This window comes from Vombatus ursinus, unplaced genomic scaffold (assembly GCF_900497805.2).
Source record: "Vombatus ursinus unplaced genomic scaffold, bare-nosed wombat genome assembly UNPS02010284.1, whole genome shotgun sequence".
Lineage (NCBI taxonomy): Eukaryota > Metazoa > Chordata > Mammalia > Diprotodontia > Vombatidae > Vombatus > Vombatus ursinus.
Window position 1 is genome coordinate 13,620,883 of NW_020950062.1, and position 18,261 is coordinate 13,639,143.

Here is an 18,261-nt window from a genome sequence, read left to right on the forward strand (position 1 = left end):
TGAGATATGCATGCATGACCTTTATGCTTTATAGAAATGTACATTATTGAGTTATACATCTATGACCTTTAGTTTAATGAGTTTAGTTCCATATTCTGAAAGGCATGTGAATTTTGTTCTGCTGACTTCCACAAGGCAAAGGTGTTGTAAATACATTCAAATCAACACTATGTTTTAGTTTCAGATACATACATTCTACCCTACGTACCTGAAATTATCTGCCCTTCAAAAAAAACATGGGTGAATCACATACTGTGATTATGGGAAATAGCATAGAAGTTCAACCCTCCATAGGTCAGGAAAATTATTCTAAATCATATCCCCTGTCTTGTTTTCAACTTGACAGATGTCTTCCTTATCCTCCAGCAAGCTCAGCCATCTGGTATGATGGGGAGGTTCATACAAACTAACAGCCTATTTTAACTATCTTTAAGAAATCAAACATTACTCAGAATATTCCCATATAGACAAACAAATAAATCAGAAAGAAATCTCCTCATGAAATATTTTGTTTGGGCTTTACATATTAAGGTGATAATATTCATGCCTATAGACCATGGAAATGATGATTATTATATTGAAATGGCATATTTTTACAATTGTTTACATTATTTTTTAAAAACTACTTTTCTTTGTTCATTCTTATGCCTTTGCATTGTACAAAGCAGTAGGTAAACCTCACAGTCCATAATGGAATAATGAGAATAATATTTTGTGTAAAAATTCCAAATGTAATAGCAGAGTGCTTCTGATTACATTCATGTCATTTTTAATCTGTTGGCTTGGTGGATAGGGCATTAGGCTTAGTCAGAAACACCTAAATTCAAATCTTACTAGATGTGTAAGTTGTGGCACGTTAGCTAAATTATCTGTGTCTGTTTCCTCATCTCAAAAATGAAGGACTTTGACTTGATTTCCTCTAAGGTTCCTTCCAATCTATAAACCTATGATCCCACATAATAGGACAGAGATTAAATAACTTGTATTAAATTTGAAATGTCAGAATCTAGTGTTGTACAATCAATCTTAATTAAAATCCACAATTGAAATTTTCTTATGTTTAATAAAAAGTCCAGTTTTCAACTTAATATATTGTTTGCAAGTATTACATGTAAAGGAAAAGTAATTTGCATTCTGTTTACATAAGGCTTACGTATATGTATATACATGTGTACACATATGTGTGTATAGACACATACATGCATGTATATTGTCATGTATATACATAATATACTGGTTTGCCCCTTTTTGCTTTGCTAGTCTCTTCACCTCTGCTCAATGGAGTCACAAATAAAATCTTTAAGTAAGACTAGGAGCTAAAATCAACATGTAAAGTGATTCTTAAAGAAGGTACTTAGATTAAGTGATGAAGGAAAGCAATTCAGGAGGGAGAAAGTGATTCCTATTCTGGGCTCCTGGACACTTGTAATACATATTTTCTTTTTCATGAAAATTCTCTGTCTTGTTTTGATCTTAATGCTAAGTATTCTTCTTAGCACAACATTAACAGTGCAATGTTAATACTAGTAGTCTAATTCAGTTAATTCATATAAATATTTATTTATTACCTATTATTGTTACTCCTAGCCATAATTGATGATCCTCTGGAGTCAAGGAGATAATTTTAAAAAAAACGTGATTTTATCTGAATATTTACTGAACTCATGTAGCCACTATTAAAGTTATAGTAGGCTGGACTTCACCTAAATTAACTTCAGTCCAAGTTTAATCACAGATAGAGTAGTTCATATAAATTAAGCCACCTACTTTTCTCCTGCATCATGATACATTTTTTTAATTTGCCCTTCCCTAAATGCCAACATGTCCTGCCTTGGCTCTTGTTTACTCTATGTTGCAGAGTATTCCACATGCCCAGGTTAAAACTAAGTTCTATTAGTGCCCCAGGGTATATGTCTGGATTAATTCTTAGTTTATTTTGTATATATTTTCAGGTTCTCTTACCTTGGATCCCATTGATACTTCATACTTAGAATTATTATTGGGGATCTCTCTCCATTAGGGACAGAACTAGGAAGGAATAAGCATTTATTAAGGGAGGGAGTAAGTGTCCATTAAGCCTATATATCACACACGGTGGTAAGCACATTACAAATATTATTTTAACATTTTTTGCATGAATTTTGTATAATTGAATACATTTCTAAGATAAAGAATTCTCTCTTTTCCCCTGCCATTTGTCTCCTAAATCCTTAAGCTGGCAGATGTAAAATTAATAGTTGTTCAGTTCAGTCGTGTCCGACTCTTCTTGACTTCATGAAGCATATCATGCCAATACTGTCCATGAGTTTTCTTGGCAAAAAGTTTGAGTAGTTTGCCATTTCCTTCTCCGGTGGATTAAGGCAAATGGAAATTAAATGACTTGCCCAAAGTAACACAGCTAGTAAGTGTCTGAAGCCATATTTGAACTCAGTTCTTCCTGACTCCAGGTTCACCATTCTATCCACTGAGCCACCTAGCTGCCTTCCAAAGGTTTGAAATAGCACAGTCTTAGTATGAAACTATTAAGATATTTCACATTTCATTGAGGGCCCTGTAGCCTTCCTTATGTCCTGGACTTTGACCAACTTTTTCTAGGAATTTTATTCTAGCCCTTGATTGTATATCTCTGAACCTCACTTAGAGTTTCCTCACTTATAAAATTGGAATAATACCCATACTACACCTTCACAGGGTTGTTTTGAAGAAAGCACTTTCAAAACTCTGAACTGCCCTATAAACACAAGCTGTCACTAATAATTTCTTATTGAGGTGTTATTGAAAATGATAAAAATATTCTATGTTTTCATCCTAGGTCTATACATGGAAGCAAAAAAATAACAAATTTATTTTTTTCCTTCTGTATGAAAACTCTCCTAAAACTTTAAACTAATCATCTCTCCTTCTTTTCTCCATACTGAACATCTCCAGTTCCTTCAGTTATTCACCATGTGACCTGATATTGAGCTCTTACCATGCTGGTCAACTCTCCTCTTGACTTGTTCCAATTTAGACGTACTGCTCTTAAAATATAGCACCCAGAAATGAATACAATATTCATGATCTGTTCTGACCATTCTAAAGTACATTAGGACCACTTTCCATAATCAGGGAATTTTATCCCTTATTGAATCTTATTCCTTTTCTCTCTCTTCCCTACTACTTAAAATGATGGTTCTTTCTCTCTGGAACTATCAGGTTCCTCATTTAATCACACTCTTTTTTGCTAACCCTCAGTCCTTCTCTTTTCTCATTCTCTCAGTCTCTCTTAATTTTAGTGCCTACCCTCTATTTTTCCTATGCATAGCTTGTTTGTACATAGTTGTTTGCAAGTTAAGCTCCTGGAGGGGAGAGACTATCTTTTGTTTTTTTCTTTTTTAATATTCTTAGTTCTTTGCACAATGACTAGCACATTGCAGGTGCTTAATAAATGCTTTGTTGACTGACTGGCTGACTCATTATTAGTCTCTCTGGCTGTGCCAACTTCCTCCACTCACATTTACAAGCTGGATTCTTCAGTTTCAGCCCAAATGTCCATATGTATAAGATTCTCCTTTATCCTACTCTTCTATCTTTATACAATAGAGTTCTAGTCTCTCTAAAACAGATATACATCTTTTTCGGGGAGGTGGCTTTATTATTTTATTAGTTGTCTGGCCCTAAGAATATGTTAATAATGAAGATTAAACTTAAATGTGTGTATGCATACATCCCTTTCTAGCCCTCCATGGTTTTTTGTGGGTTTTTTGGATCTTTCTTTCTTTCTTTCTTTCTTTCTTCATTAATTCATTTATTTATTTTTGGTTTTCACCATTCACTTCTATAAGATTTTGTGTTCTAAATTTTCTCCTTCTCCCCTCTGCCACCTCCCCAAGACAGTGTGCAATCTGATATAGGCTCTAGATATGCATTCATATTAAACACATCTTCACATTAGTCATGTTGTGAAGAAGAATTAGAACCAAAGGGAGAAACCACAAGAAAGAAGAAATAAAAAGAAAAAAAAGAGAGAAAATAGTATGTTTCCATCTGCATTCAGACTCCATAGTTCTTTTTTCTGGATGTAGTTAGCATTTTCCATCGTGTCTTTTGGAGTTGTCTTAGATCCTTGCTTTGCTGAGAAGAACTAAGTCTATCAGAGTTATTCATCACACAATGTTGTTGTGACTGTGTACAGTGTTCTCCTGGTTCTGCTCCCTTCACTCAGCAAGAGTTTATTTAAGTCTTTCCAGGTTTTTCTGAAGTTTGCCTGCTCATCATTTCTTATAGAACAATAGTATTCCATTACATTCATGTACCACAACCCCAGCCATTACCCAATTGATGGGCATCCCCTCAATTTCCAGTTCTTGGCCACCATAAAAAGAGCTGCTATAAATATTTTTGTACATATAGGTCCTTTTCCCATTTTTGTGATCTCTTTGGGATACAGACCTAGAAGTGGTATTGCTTTGTCAAAGGGTATGCATAGGTTCCCTTTGGTCATAGTTCCAAATTGCTCTCCAGAATGGTTGGATTAGTTCACAGCTCTACCAACAATGCATTAGTGTTCCAATTTTCCCATATCTTTTCCAACATTTAAACAGATATACATCTTTAAGAACAGATTGATAGCTTCCATATGAGAGAAACTCAGAAAAAGGGTAAAGGAATGGTTCTTCATCAGGTTAATTTTATTCAAGTAATGTATATTTCCACAAAATGCTGCTAAGGGCACAGTATCTTAGGAAACTCCTACTGGTCAGTTATAAAAAACTTCAGTTTAGGAAAAATGATCAGTCTCAGGAAAGGGGCAGACATTGATGAAGAATCATCCTTTTTTCCTGATACTAACTGGAACCATAAAGGAAGCACAAGAGGATCTAGGCTCTAGAGTATCTCTTAGCTCCATTCTTTAAAACAGGTCCCACATTCATTAGTCCTATTTATAATAACCTATCCTCAGGACAATCTATGAAATAATTGTAATCTTCAGATAAAGGTCACAAAACACACACCACACACATGAAATACTCCACCCAGCATATCTTAATAGCTCTTATGCTTGACATATTTTGGCAGAATTTGGAACCAAATAATAATATTATTTCATTAAAAATAAACAAAGCATGTCATTTGCTCTCTGCCACTTGAGAATTTATATGACTTTGGTTGGAAAGTTTATGAAAATGCCTGAGAAGATAATTAAGAACATGGTACATTGTTGTACGTGGTTTTAGATAGCATCAAGAATAACCAATGATTATTAAGTTTATTTCAAAGAAAAATGATAGAACTATAGTTTTAAAGCTATCTATTCCATACCAATTTGGCACTGAAGAAACTAACTTACTTCTAAGAAATGACAGCCATTATTTACGTTTTTAGGTGCTATATGAAAATAACTTTAATATGGACAGCAGTAACATTGCATATGTATATGAAGTTCAAGGTATGCAAAGTGTTTCCCTCCCAACATTCTTTTGAGTTATGGAAGGCTAATATTTTTGTGACCATTCATAGATGAAGTAAATGAAGGTCTGAAAAACTGTTTTGCCCTTAGTCGTACAGTCAGAGTTCAACCCTTGAGTCCGATTATTCTATCACTGCATAATGCACCATGAAAACCCAAGACAGAAGCCATAAATAGATTTGAAAAAAGATAAATAAATTAAATTTCAACCTACAACATTATACACAATATTGTGCCACTGAGGCACAATAATGAGTTGCTCTGGCCAAAGGGCAAAAACAACAATAGACCACCTGGTCAACCTAACCTTCTAGTGGAGAGCCTTTCTATACTTGTTTAATCCTTTGGCTAAGCCATTACACTTGTCTTCATGTGACAGATACATGGTTCAGTGCAGAGCCAGCCTCTCCTTTAAGTTTGTCAGTCCATTAACAAGCATTTATTAAGCACCTACTATGTGCTAAGTACAGTACCAGGCACTGATGATACTAAGAAAGGCAAACGACAGTCCCTTTCTCCAGAAAAGCTCACAATCTAAAGGGGAGACAGGATGCAAACTCTGTACAACAAGCAATATACAGGACAAATAGGAAATTATCAACATAGGGAAGGCACTAGATTTAATGAGGATTTCCAGTATATTTTTCAATATGTTCAATATTTTTATATCAAGGGCTTACATTCAGCTGGTCTAGCCTTTGAGTACCCAGAGTCAATTCTGCTTTATGACATAACATCTGAATAAAATTTAAATGGAAGATAAAAGTTCAGTATGTTTTGAAGACTAGATTTTTGTCTCTTCTGTAGGATAATAAAAAGGTTTTTTAAAGTACTATTATAGAAAATACAAAAGGAGAAAAAAAACAAAAGCTCTCCAATCTTTGTCTCTTTGTTCAATGGTTCTTAATACAGCCCATTTACAACATAGGTTCATTTTCAAACACTCTTCTTCATTCATTTCCTGCTCCTGGAAGGTGCTGTCTCTCAAACCCCATTACTTTCTCAAGTCTGGATTTGGGGGGAATTCATTTCTCTGATGTTTCTCAAACTAGTCAAAAGGGAAGACATATTCTTTCTTATCTAGCTTTCTCTTGAAGTCCAATCCTCTCTTTTGGATGACCTGTTTTGTTTTTAAAATCTCTATTGTTCCTCTGTCTTCAGAAATCATAAAGAAATTGTCCCAAAACTTACCGTCCTTTTCCTGCCTCAAAATTCCCTAATTTCTTCCCCAGAGCATGCTGTTAGCCACTTAGGAGAATTTACTGGTATTTCTTCTTATCTTCTAAATGGTGACTTCCACTTGGGTGCCATGGTAAACTTAATCTGAATATCCTATCTTGTTATTAAATCAAGAACTTTTTTTCTCGTGATTTTTAAAGAGACAGGACTAAATTTGATAACACAATGGAGAATGTTTTATAAAATAATTTTATTGCTAAATGGTAGGGTGTGTTTTTTTTATCAGAAAACAGCAATATACAATTTAATGTCATGATCTTTAGACTATAGCATTGAATAAGGAATGTATAAAGGTTATCATGAGGCATCCTGTGTTTTTTCCTTCTCTTTCTATGCCACTTCTTATCTTAGCTCTGTAATCAACTTCTTTTGTGACCTTCCCTGAGTTTCTTTGTTATTCTCTATGATTCTAGTTCCATTCCATAGTTATTTTCTTTATAAAGATGTGCTCTAACAAAACAAACAAAACCTTTCTCTCCATTACTAATTAAGGTCCTTATACTATTCAATATAAAATCTTACCATGTTCCTATCTAAATTAATCCTTGCCTCCTCTTACACAGGTTCAAAATTAGTCTGATTCTAGTTGGATAGGATGCTTCAGGATAGAACTTAATTTTTAATAACACAAATAGACTGGTAAACCAAGTAAGTGGAATAACAGATATCCATAATTCATGGAAACCAATAACACATTTTTTTCAAGGATTAAGTGTCTTCCAGTGGTTATCCCAGTGGTCGAGTTGTATTTTCCTGAACCCAAGGTTTCATTTAGGAAAAAACTGGTTGCTTTGCTTGCAAAGATAGGAGTAAACTAAATTTATGAAATTGTCTTTTTAAAGTGGGCAACCATATAGACCTGTGCTAGAACACTCTCATACACATAAAAGCTAATATTTCAGTTACTTATTTTTAATGTTTAGGCATTATTTGCATTTATTGAAAATAATGACAGAATAGTTTTGATTATTAAAGGAAAAACAATTAAAATATAGCTTAATTTTTTTCTTATAGCTTTTGTATTATCTGTTAGGATTTTAATATCATAAAAGCAGTAAGGAAGACCATTTTGTGTTACCTTAACACAGAGAAAACCTGCAACTGATATCTCCCTATACAATCCCATGTTAAAAAAATCATTTAAAATATCCTAAAACATATAAAGGCCATAATTTAAATTTTTGAATAATCACAATAACCTCCTACCCCAAATAGATCAGAAGTCAACACATAATATATGTAAAGATCAAATACATTACATTAAATAAATTGATTTAAAACTACCTACCTTAGAAACCAAGCAGAAACAAAATGGACTGTGTAAGAATATTTTCTCTATTAGAGATGCTTAAATATCTGTATATTTAGTGTGTAACAAAAAATTTCAGAGCATAAAAACCAAAAGTTCATAGCAATAGCAAAAACATATATAGTTTCCTTAAGACATTATCTATCATTTAGCATGATAGGATTAAGGAGAATTGTGAAAAAGTGGAGTTAAGCTATATAATCAGTAATCATTGATAAGTTTCATTTATGTATAACTCTTTCACAAAGTTTCATTAAATCATTTTTATATGGAATCTTAGGAACTAAAGAGTGCTTAAAGAACTTTCAATTTTAGAAGGAAAAATACTTAATTGGGAAAGTTGAAAAATGTGGAAAGTGAATATTAAAAATCCTGGTATGACAAAAATCCTCACTTAAATAGTGCTGAACAATACAGTTCAGATTCTGCTCAGATACATTTAGTTTTTCTCTGACACAATTGCTCTTGGTGCTTATTGGAGAAAGTGGTGTGTGTGTATGGATGTATGTGTTAAACCATTCCTCTTACATTCATACTTTTTGTCTGTACCTTTATGGAATGTGTCATGTAAACAACTGCAAGCTCTTTTTCAAAGGATATCCCACAAAGAGTTTGAATTCTTTGAGATGTCCGCACACCATAGACCGATACATAGGTGATGTATCTTCTTGAAACATATTAAGTCCATTGATGATGTCTAATTCAGAATGGACTGTGCAGCTTCTTTGATTGTAGATGCAGTTTTCTCTAGTTCTTTTTCAGTTTTTTCTACTCTCACCACAAGTCTAATAGTAAGAGGAGGAAGGCCTTTCTCTTCTTTTTCCAAGTAATGTGCTTGAGTTAATGCAGCATTTCTGTTCATGCATTGATCTACTATTCTCTGAAGTAACTTAATATCATTCTCTCGAGATACTGTACTCCCTTCTAGTTGTAGGTGAAATGCTGGTGAAAACGACTTGCCTACTAATCTTAATCCATAAGTACCTTGTAGGTTTTATGAATTTCTTTGCATTTATTTCTCAACACCTGAAAAACATCTGGATTCTCTTCCATGATACGGAAGGCCTAAATAGCAGCTGCAGCTAATAAAGGAGGTAGAGAGACTGAAAAACAATATCCTTGGCCAGAAAGTCACTGATGGTCAATTACAAAAGATCTGCCACAGCAAAATCCTCCAATAGAAGCTAGGGAATTCTCCATGTAAGCTCTGACAAGATCAATGCCATCAATATTTATCCTAAAATGTTCAATGACTTCTAGGCTATGTTCTCCTAGGACTCCAAGTGAAAGGCTTTCTCCCCCCCCAAAAAAAATCTTGCTTTGTACTTAATATTTTAACTTGACCAGTTCTGGAAGTGAACAAATAGATCCCATATTCATAAACAATCTTTCTACAATAAACCATCTTTAATCTCTTGTACTTTTAGTAGGCACTCCATTAGCCATGTCATTATGTTCAAATACCTTAATGCCACTTAGAAATTCTTGTAATCCCTTCTGAATAGCAAAGCAGGCAGCTCTAGCTACAGATACAATACCCCCTCCTTTTTTTTAATAAGCTAGAATAGCACTGGCAATTGTGACAAATCCATATGAGTAAATAATAATTTCCTCAGTCTTCAGCAACTTTGCTAGATGTTCTTCCAGTTTCAAATAAACATCAAATGTTCCATAAAATCCTCTAAGTCCACAAGTCCCAACACCATATTATTTTAGAGATGCTAAGGCTGCCTCCTTTACCCTATAATAATCCAAGAGTTCAAGAAAATGAATGATGCACAGTTAACACATTCCTTTCCATTCATCATAATTTTATGGCCTGGAGGACCTGAAACAATGTTATAGTTAAGAGCAGGATGGTCTTTTGAAACAGGAGGAACAAGAGGTTATGGCTTTCACTCATCAGTTAATTTTTCCTTTTCCTTGGCGGTGGGGTCAGGTCATTCCTGTACATTGCATGTTTTGGAGAAAAGAATTCTGACTATCCAGAGAATTAGAATTCCTTCCAAAATAAGGTGGTAGGCAGGAACCTTATACAATGACTGAACCATCTCCACCAACACCCAATTCTCTCTAACCATCGCTCAACAATTACTCATTTTAAATGATTTTAAATTATATATTAATTGTGAACACTCATATACTGTATTAATAATTGCTTCCAATTAATTATAATTAAGCTACAGTCTTAACAACATTTTTTCTTTTATCATTTTTAAAGGCATAAAATAGCTAACTTGTTTTAGCCCACTGTTGTTATTTGAAAATGACAGGTAAAAATGACAGTACAGACTTCTTGAAAACTACTTACATATGGAGAATAATTGTATGTCTATAGTATACTTGTTAATAATTATTACAATAAAATAATGAGATATTTGGGAGGTACATTTGGATTTGGTACACCTAATCAGAAAATAAATATAATTTCCAGATCTCATGATAAAAGGTTGATTAAAAAAAAGGCAAGATGATGACTTAAGAGAACTGCTCAGGAAATGAGAAGTGTCCATGTAAACTCTAAGAATAATAACTAATAGTTTAACAGCATTATTTAAGAATTATTTATTAAATACTTGGCACTGCTTGAAGTTCTATAGATACAAAGAAAGGTAAAAATAGTCCTTGCCCTCCAGGAACTTACATTCTAATGAAAATGTAAAATATAAAGAAATAGATACAAACAAGATGGATATAGAGCAAATGGACTTTGGAAGAGAAGACTGGGAATGAGGAATAACACCATGGGGTTTGGGTACATTCAGGGCCTTCTACAGGAGATGGCAGTGGAGCTAGTGACAGAGAAACATTTAACCATAGAGAACAAATACATACATGGTTTCTAAAAAAATATTAAAACATTGCTTATGGAAAATATTTTTGACATTATTGTCATGAACTTCAAAATAAATTAAGTAAATTTGTAAAAAATAAAATGACATACCTGTTAGAATTTTAAATTAGAAAGATTAAAAAAAAGTTAACATTTTGTACGTGTTCTTTTTCCATTAAACATACATTCATATGTAAGTCTCTTATATCTTAGATTTCAGACTGAACTCAATTATGATGTTTTGGAAGTTCACGATGGGCCAAATCTTCTGTCACCTCTGCTTGGATCTTACAATGGTACTCAAGTCCCCCAGTTTCTGTTTAGTAGCAGCAATTTCATCTACCTTCTATTTACAACAGACAACAGTCGTTCTAATAATGGATTCAAGATTCATTATGAAAGTAAGTACTCCCCAAAATTCTGGCTTCATTGTGCCCATTCATTTCTCTTTGCTATCAGTGTTACTGTTCTGTCATTGTAGATTTAATGGAATTTTATTCACAAACACTTCAGTACATTCTTTAATATCAGAATGATGTTGGTTTACAAGATATCCTCTATTGAATTCTCCTACATGCCCAAATTTCCTTCCAGCTGGTAACTAATGTTTATTATAAATGGTAGAAAATAACAAGAAATGACATGGTATCAAAACGCAATTTTTAAAAGTTTGCATACATTTGTATTGTGTATAGTTCAAAAGATCAGATAGAGAGCTAGAAGGCAACTTCAGACTAAGCAGTGAAGTTATGAACAATGTCTTACACTTTTGGATCTACTTTATAAAGTTTAGTCATCCTTCTGAAACATCCTTTTATGTTTTACTTTCATTCAAATGAAAAAGTAATATTTCTATTTAAAATATGCACCATTAGTATTCTCTAAAAATGACAGAAAATGACTAACATTTTAAAAAATCTAAATACATTATAAACCTGTCATAGAACAAATATACTTGAACAAATAACCCATGGAACTCAAATAAAATGAAGGGAATTGAAATTGAACGTTACAGGCCTGTGTGGATCAAAAATAAGAAATTTCTTATTTTTCCTTAAAAGCATATTCTTCTATTTCTGTGTAACTATGAATATATGTATGTAGATGTATATTATACTATGTGTATGTCAGTGTGTTTCAGAGGGATATAATGACATATTTGACTTAATATAAATTGTAAACATATAGACACTACCCTATCTTATATTCATATTCCCCATGCATAAGAGCTGGGAAGAATATCTATCTAGTACAATGTGTAATGAAAAAGAACCTGCTCTACAACATACTAGACACGTGGTCATCTAACTTTGGCACGAAAACGTCCAATAAAAGGGATTTTACTAACTCTTGAAGAGGCCTCTTGCCCTTTGGGATAGCACTAATAAGTAATGTTTCCCTTACAAAAAGTCTACACTTGGCACTTTGCAACTTTCATTTGTTGCTTCTTATTCTGCCCACTAAGACCAAGAAAACCAAGTCTAAAACTTGATTCCACCAGCCTTTCAGTTCCCCAAAGAGCAGTTGTGATACCTCCTTTAGTCTTTTCTTTTCCAGGCAAAGTAACCTCAATTTATTCAAATAACCCTCATGTGGCACTATCTTAAAATAATTAATCTCACTCCTCCCTTGCTGGATAAGAAAAAGACCTTCCCAATCTGTCATTAAGAGCTTTTTTTCCCTTTGGCTTTCAGAATATTCTTGTAGATTATCTTGATTGTACCATCTGCTAGAAGGAGACATCATTGACTCATCTTTTCAAATACTACTTTGTTTTCCAGAAGTTCCTAAGGCTGGATCTACCCTTTAGATGAAGTTTGCTTTATTTATCTATTTCCCTAGACTGGTACTTTGATGCTGTCATCATCGGACATCAAATGGTCAAAAGTCATGAGGCCCAGACTATCATAGTCTACTTATACTAAGGTTTCTTTTCCTAAGCAGCTGTTATCAAGGATCCCCAGCTGTCTAAAAATTTTGTCTTGTTCATTTCCCACAATTCAATGCCCATTCTGGATTTCTAATATAAAAACAAAATATTTTTTTAATATGCCACTGACAGAGTTGGGGCAAAAGGTATAATGAAAAGCCAACAAATATATCATACCATTTCAGCTTAATTGTCAGGTCTTTCTGCTTTTCTGGCTTCTCAAACTGATGGCTTACTTGCCCTTAGTGGACTCAAGGGAGCAATCAGGGCAAAGTTCTTTAATACTCTGTAATACAGCTTTACAGTCTAAATATACCTTGCATTACACGTATAGTAATCACAAATCCACAGGTAGTGCCACCAGGAACAATAAGGTTATGGTACCACAAGGGGCAATTATTTACTTTGTGAAAGGTCATAGGGATTATTTTTGATAGTATTCCTTAAAATGATTAAATTCCCTAGCAAATTTAATTTTTATTTCCAGTACATTTTTACCAAGAATAGATCTATATGAGGTTGTTCTAGATGATTTAACTGAAGCATAAATTCTGAAAGCTGTAAGAGATTCCAGCATTTGTCTGGTTCAACTTCATACATGAAAGGAATTCCCACCATTACATATCTGACAAGTGGATGTCTAAAGTCCCTTTCTAGTCTGTGATTATGCCATTGTACTATGTAAAAAAGTGCTTTCTAATGTTATTTTATGTACATACATGTGTGTTTGTATACACACACACATATATGTATATATATGTATAATTTGCTCTATCATGGCTATATAAACATACTTATATCACCTAATTGATATGTGATGACAATATTTTCAACAAGCACTCAGTAAAGCACCATTGTTTTCCAAGCATTGTTATGCACCAGTAATACGAAGAAAAAACTAAAAGCATACAGAACAGTCTCTGCTAATTCTAATGGGTTCTAATGAGAATACTATCTCAGCAATTAATATTATATTTGTTTGAAAATTAAATTGTTCATTTATTAAAACCTAGAAAGTAATGACAAGTAGAGTATCAGAGAGAAGAAAAAAAGTTAATTTGCTTAATGAGAGAGAAATATCCAGCTCTCCGATCTCTTTCTCTGTACATAGCCACCTAGATTAAGTTCCCTTTCTTCTCCCTTCCTTCGTTCTACCGTACACACAGTTTTCATCCCCTGCTACTCAGCTGCAAGCTGGTAAATGTCTAACAACAAGCTTACACATACATACACAAAATGCACATGACACATTTTTAAGTTTAAACTGCATTACCAACATTTTCTCCATTGATTTCTTTAGTCCAGACAATCCAGAAAACAAACAAAGCCTAGGTAACCAAACAGTACCTCAAACACTAAATTGTAGAGTTTGCAGATTTCAGAGTTGTAAATTGTAAAACTAAAAAAATTAACAATTGATAGGAGCTGACTCCTATATACTCCTGCTGCTACCCCTATCTATTCTGCATTATGATATCTGAGAGGCATTTATGAGTGTTGGTGTGGGCCTATGTAGTATTTTGTGTTGTTTCTGAACTTCCACCCATCTCAGGCTTCACTTTATAATCTTTTGGTGCCCAGTAATGGGCTTTGCTCACCCACTCTACTCTAGTAAATATCGGTCAAGCTTTACATCTGCATCCATTAGACCAGAGATCTTTTCTTATTAACTCGCATAGAAACAACTGCAGAATTGCCAGTGCAATCAGCCACACATTTCATCAAGCAGCCCTTCTTGTGGTGCTAAAAGCTTTGGAGGGAAATTCTGCTTTGCACTAAATGGGCCAGCCTAGCCCTTCGACATCTCAGTCTTCTGACTCTCACAAAAGATTCCCTTTCCTCATGTTAATTAACAAGTTATTTCACCTATTTATTAGGAATATTTTCCATTTTTCCATTTCTCACAAAATTTCCCAAGCTAAGGACTATCATACAAATACACATATGCATGTGTGTATATGTGTATGTATACATATATACATGTACACATACATACAATGTATATATACACACATATGTGTGTATAAGAGCTTTTCCTCATCCTTAGTACTCTCTCCATTTTCAAATGTTAATGCATTTACTTACCTGTTCATATATATTCTCAGAATGAAAAGTAAGCTGCTTGAAGGCAGGAGCTAGTTTCCTTTTTTATTTTTCTTTCTTGTCTTTGTATCTTCAGTGCCTTGCCTATGCAAGGCACTTAATATGATGTTTTTACTGAAAAATGAAAATATAAAACAAAATCTTCACTTTCTTAGGTAAGCAATAATCATTTTCACAGAAAAATGGTTAAAACTAAATTGTCACACATTATATATAGAGTGTATATTAATTACATTTCTTTGTAACTTGTGAAAAAAACTGCAATGATAGAATGGATGCACTTCATTACCTAAAGGATCAAACAAGAAATATATGAAATCACATTGGAGGCACAAGTGCAAGTACATAACTTCTTTAAGAAGTGAATAAGGGAAACTTTCATAGCAGCAAACTTGGTACATAAAAAAGTAATGATGTATAAATAATAATAATAATAATAATAATAATAATAATAATAATAATAATAACTAGCACTTATATAGCACTTACCATATGCCAGCCACTGTGCTAAGTGCTTTATAATTACTGATCTTCACAATTTTTCTTAGAGGTAGGTGCTATTGTTATTCCCATTTTACAGATGAGAAAACTGAGGCAAACAGAGGTTAAGCGACTTGCCCAGGGTCGCAAGTATCTGAGGCAGGATTTGAACTCAGGTTTTCCTGACTCTAGGCCCAGCATTCTATCAACTAGAAGAGACCTAGGTTTAAAATCAAGCTCTGCCATTTCCTAGCCCTAAGGTTTTAAGTCACTTGATCTCCTTGATTTTTACCTTCTTCATCTGTATAATAGGGTTCATAATACTTTTTCCACCTTCTTTATAAGGCTATAGTAAGTAAAGTGCTTTGTAAGTCATAAAGGACTATGTAACTAGGAACTGTTATTACTGATAATGGAAATCTTTTAAAAGAAAAGAGTTGGTGAGAGGTATTGTCTCATTTAACCCCAGTGTATTGATCAATTGATTATTATCAAGATGTATTCATTACCCATATGGTCTCAATGCTGAACTTTCTGAAGTTTTATAGCACATACACAAATCTTCATACATCATTTTCCAAAACTAGAAGTAAAAATATTCTACATGTACATATATGGAAAGATACATTTGGTTCATATTTTTTCTCTATTTATATTTTTAATCAGTCATATAATACAGAAGTCATATTTCAAGTAGCACAACATGACCACTGAAATATACCTTCAAAACATACACATACACAAACATCTTATACACATATTTATACCTTATATTATATTAATTATAATTATATATAACATGCAATTATAATATAATTATATTTATATAAATATAATTGCATTATGCAGTATAATATATAATTATATAATTGTGATGTAATTATATATAATATATAACATTATAACTTATATATATTAAGCACTTAACCTCTGTTTGCCTCAGTTTTCTCATCTGTAAAATGGGAATAACAATAGCACCTACCTCTAAGAAAAATTGTGAAGATCAGTAATTATAAAGCACTTAGCACAGTGGCTGGCATATGGTAAGTGCTATATAAGTGCTAGTTATTATTATTATTATTATTATTTATACATCATTACTTTTTTATGTACCAAGTTTGCTGCTATGAAAGTTTCCCTTATTCACTTCTTAAAGAAGTTATGTACTTGCACTTGTGCCTCCAATGTGATTTCATATATTTCTTGTTTGATCCTTTAGGTAATGAAGTGCATCCATTCTATCATTGCAGTTTTTTTCACAAGTTACAAAGAAATGTAATTAATATACACTCTATATATAATGTATGACAATTTCGTTTTAACCATTTTTCTGTGAAAATGATTATTGCTTACCTAAGAAAGTGAAGATTTTGTTTTATATTTTCATTTTTCAGTAAAAACATCATTATGTTAAATTGCCTTATTCAAAAACAGAGCTAAAATATGTATTTTGGGTGCTGAAGTCAAACTTTGATTTTTCAAGTTCCCCTTTGCTTTTTCAATAGGTTCTTAATGAAAATAAAGATTTTTTATTTTTGCTTCAGTGAACTTGGAGTGTTTTAAAAAATATTTATTCTACTATTTTAGTAATATAAAACACAGATGTTTATCCTTATAAGTCTGTCATGTAGAAAGAACATGGAAAAGTCTTCTGAAATCTCTTGTCAGTGTCAATAATTAAAGCTGAGTATGAATGTGAGGAGAGATTTTCAGCACTAGGGTGAAGGCAGGTATGGTTCATTAGTGTGCATAAGTACCTAATACCTGGATGCCGAGGGTTAGCATTTGTAGACAAATTGCTACCAGGACAAGCAGAGATATCATGGCTAGATTAAGACATGATTCATTTTGGCATTGTACAAAGAGACTGTAGGAAGTCAGAGAAACAGGCTGTGTAATAGGAATTCTTAACCTTGGTGTCTATGCACATTTTAAAAATATATTTTAATAATATTATTGCAATATAATTGGTTTGCTTTGTGTCCCAGTGTATTTTATTTTATTAATTTTTTCTGAGAAGAGGTTAATATGCTTCAGCAGACTTTCCAAAGAACTCATGACCAAAAAAAATCCTGCTCTATAATAAAAGAGGAGACAAAGGAACAGTCAAAATACTAGATATTAAAGTTCCGCAAAACAGGGAGTCTTTAGAAATTGAAGAGAAAGAATAACATGCAGAGGGCAGATATTGCAGCATTAGGAAATTTGGAAGTTTTTTCATCCTTAGTGCTTTCTCCATCCTCAAATTTTAATGTATTTACTTACTTGTTTATGTGTATCCCCAAAGTAGAAAGTAAGCTGCTTGAGGTTAGGGATTAGTTTTCTTTTTACTTTTTTGTCTTTGTTTCCTCAGTGCTCAACACAGTGCCTTGCACATAGTAAGCACTCAATAAACATTGGTTCAATTGAATTATTCTCAAAGTCAGTCTCATGCCTTTGCTTTTGGATTTTTTTGGGCTTCCTGTCTAATATGAGTAACACACTGTGTCAGTGGACTGATCTAATTGAATGTAATGGGAACTAATGTGAAAAGAATCAGTAGCAGTGACACATGAGCGAACCATAGCACCCTTCTTGCTTACATTGATATGAATATATATATGCATATGTATGTATAGATACATATATGTGTTTTGTTTCTTTGTTTCCTAGGTGTTACAGTTAACACATATTCTTGTTTGGATCCTGGCATACCGGTACATGGACAGCGTTATGGTCATGATTTCTCCATAGGTTCCACCGTGTCATTTAGTTGTGATCCTGGATATAGGTTAAGCCACGAAGAACCTCTTCTTTGTGAAAAAAACCATTGGTGGAGTCATCCACTCCCAACTTGTGATGGTAAAAATGAATGAACTCATAATATTTTTGTGAGTGTGCGTTGTAGGACCTGTAGCAGACACATATTACATATTTAT

At 33.2% G+C, this 18,261-nt stretch overlaps 1 protein-coding gene and 1 pseudogene across 3 annotated transcripts in view; one reads left to right on the forward strand and one right to left on the reverse strand.

Moving 5' to 3' along the window:
• Positions 1-18,261, forward strand: part of CSMD3 (CUB and Sushi multiple domains 3) — a 1,542,511-nt gene that overhangs the window by 1,030,088 nt on the left and 494,162 nt on the right. For all 3 annotated transcript variants that reach the window (XM_027854053.1, XM_027854054.1, XM_027854055.1), the window contains 2 exons: positions 11,044-11,231; positions 17,996-18,184. In XM_027854053.1, coding sequence (XP_027709854.1) covers positions 11,044-11,231; positions 17,996-18,184 — 377 coding nt within the window. The remainder of the gene's footprint in view (positions 1-11,043; positions 11,232-17,995; positions 18,185-18,261) is intronic.
• On the reverse strand, positions 8,695-10,078 carry LOC114037237 (annotated as a pseudogene).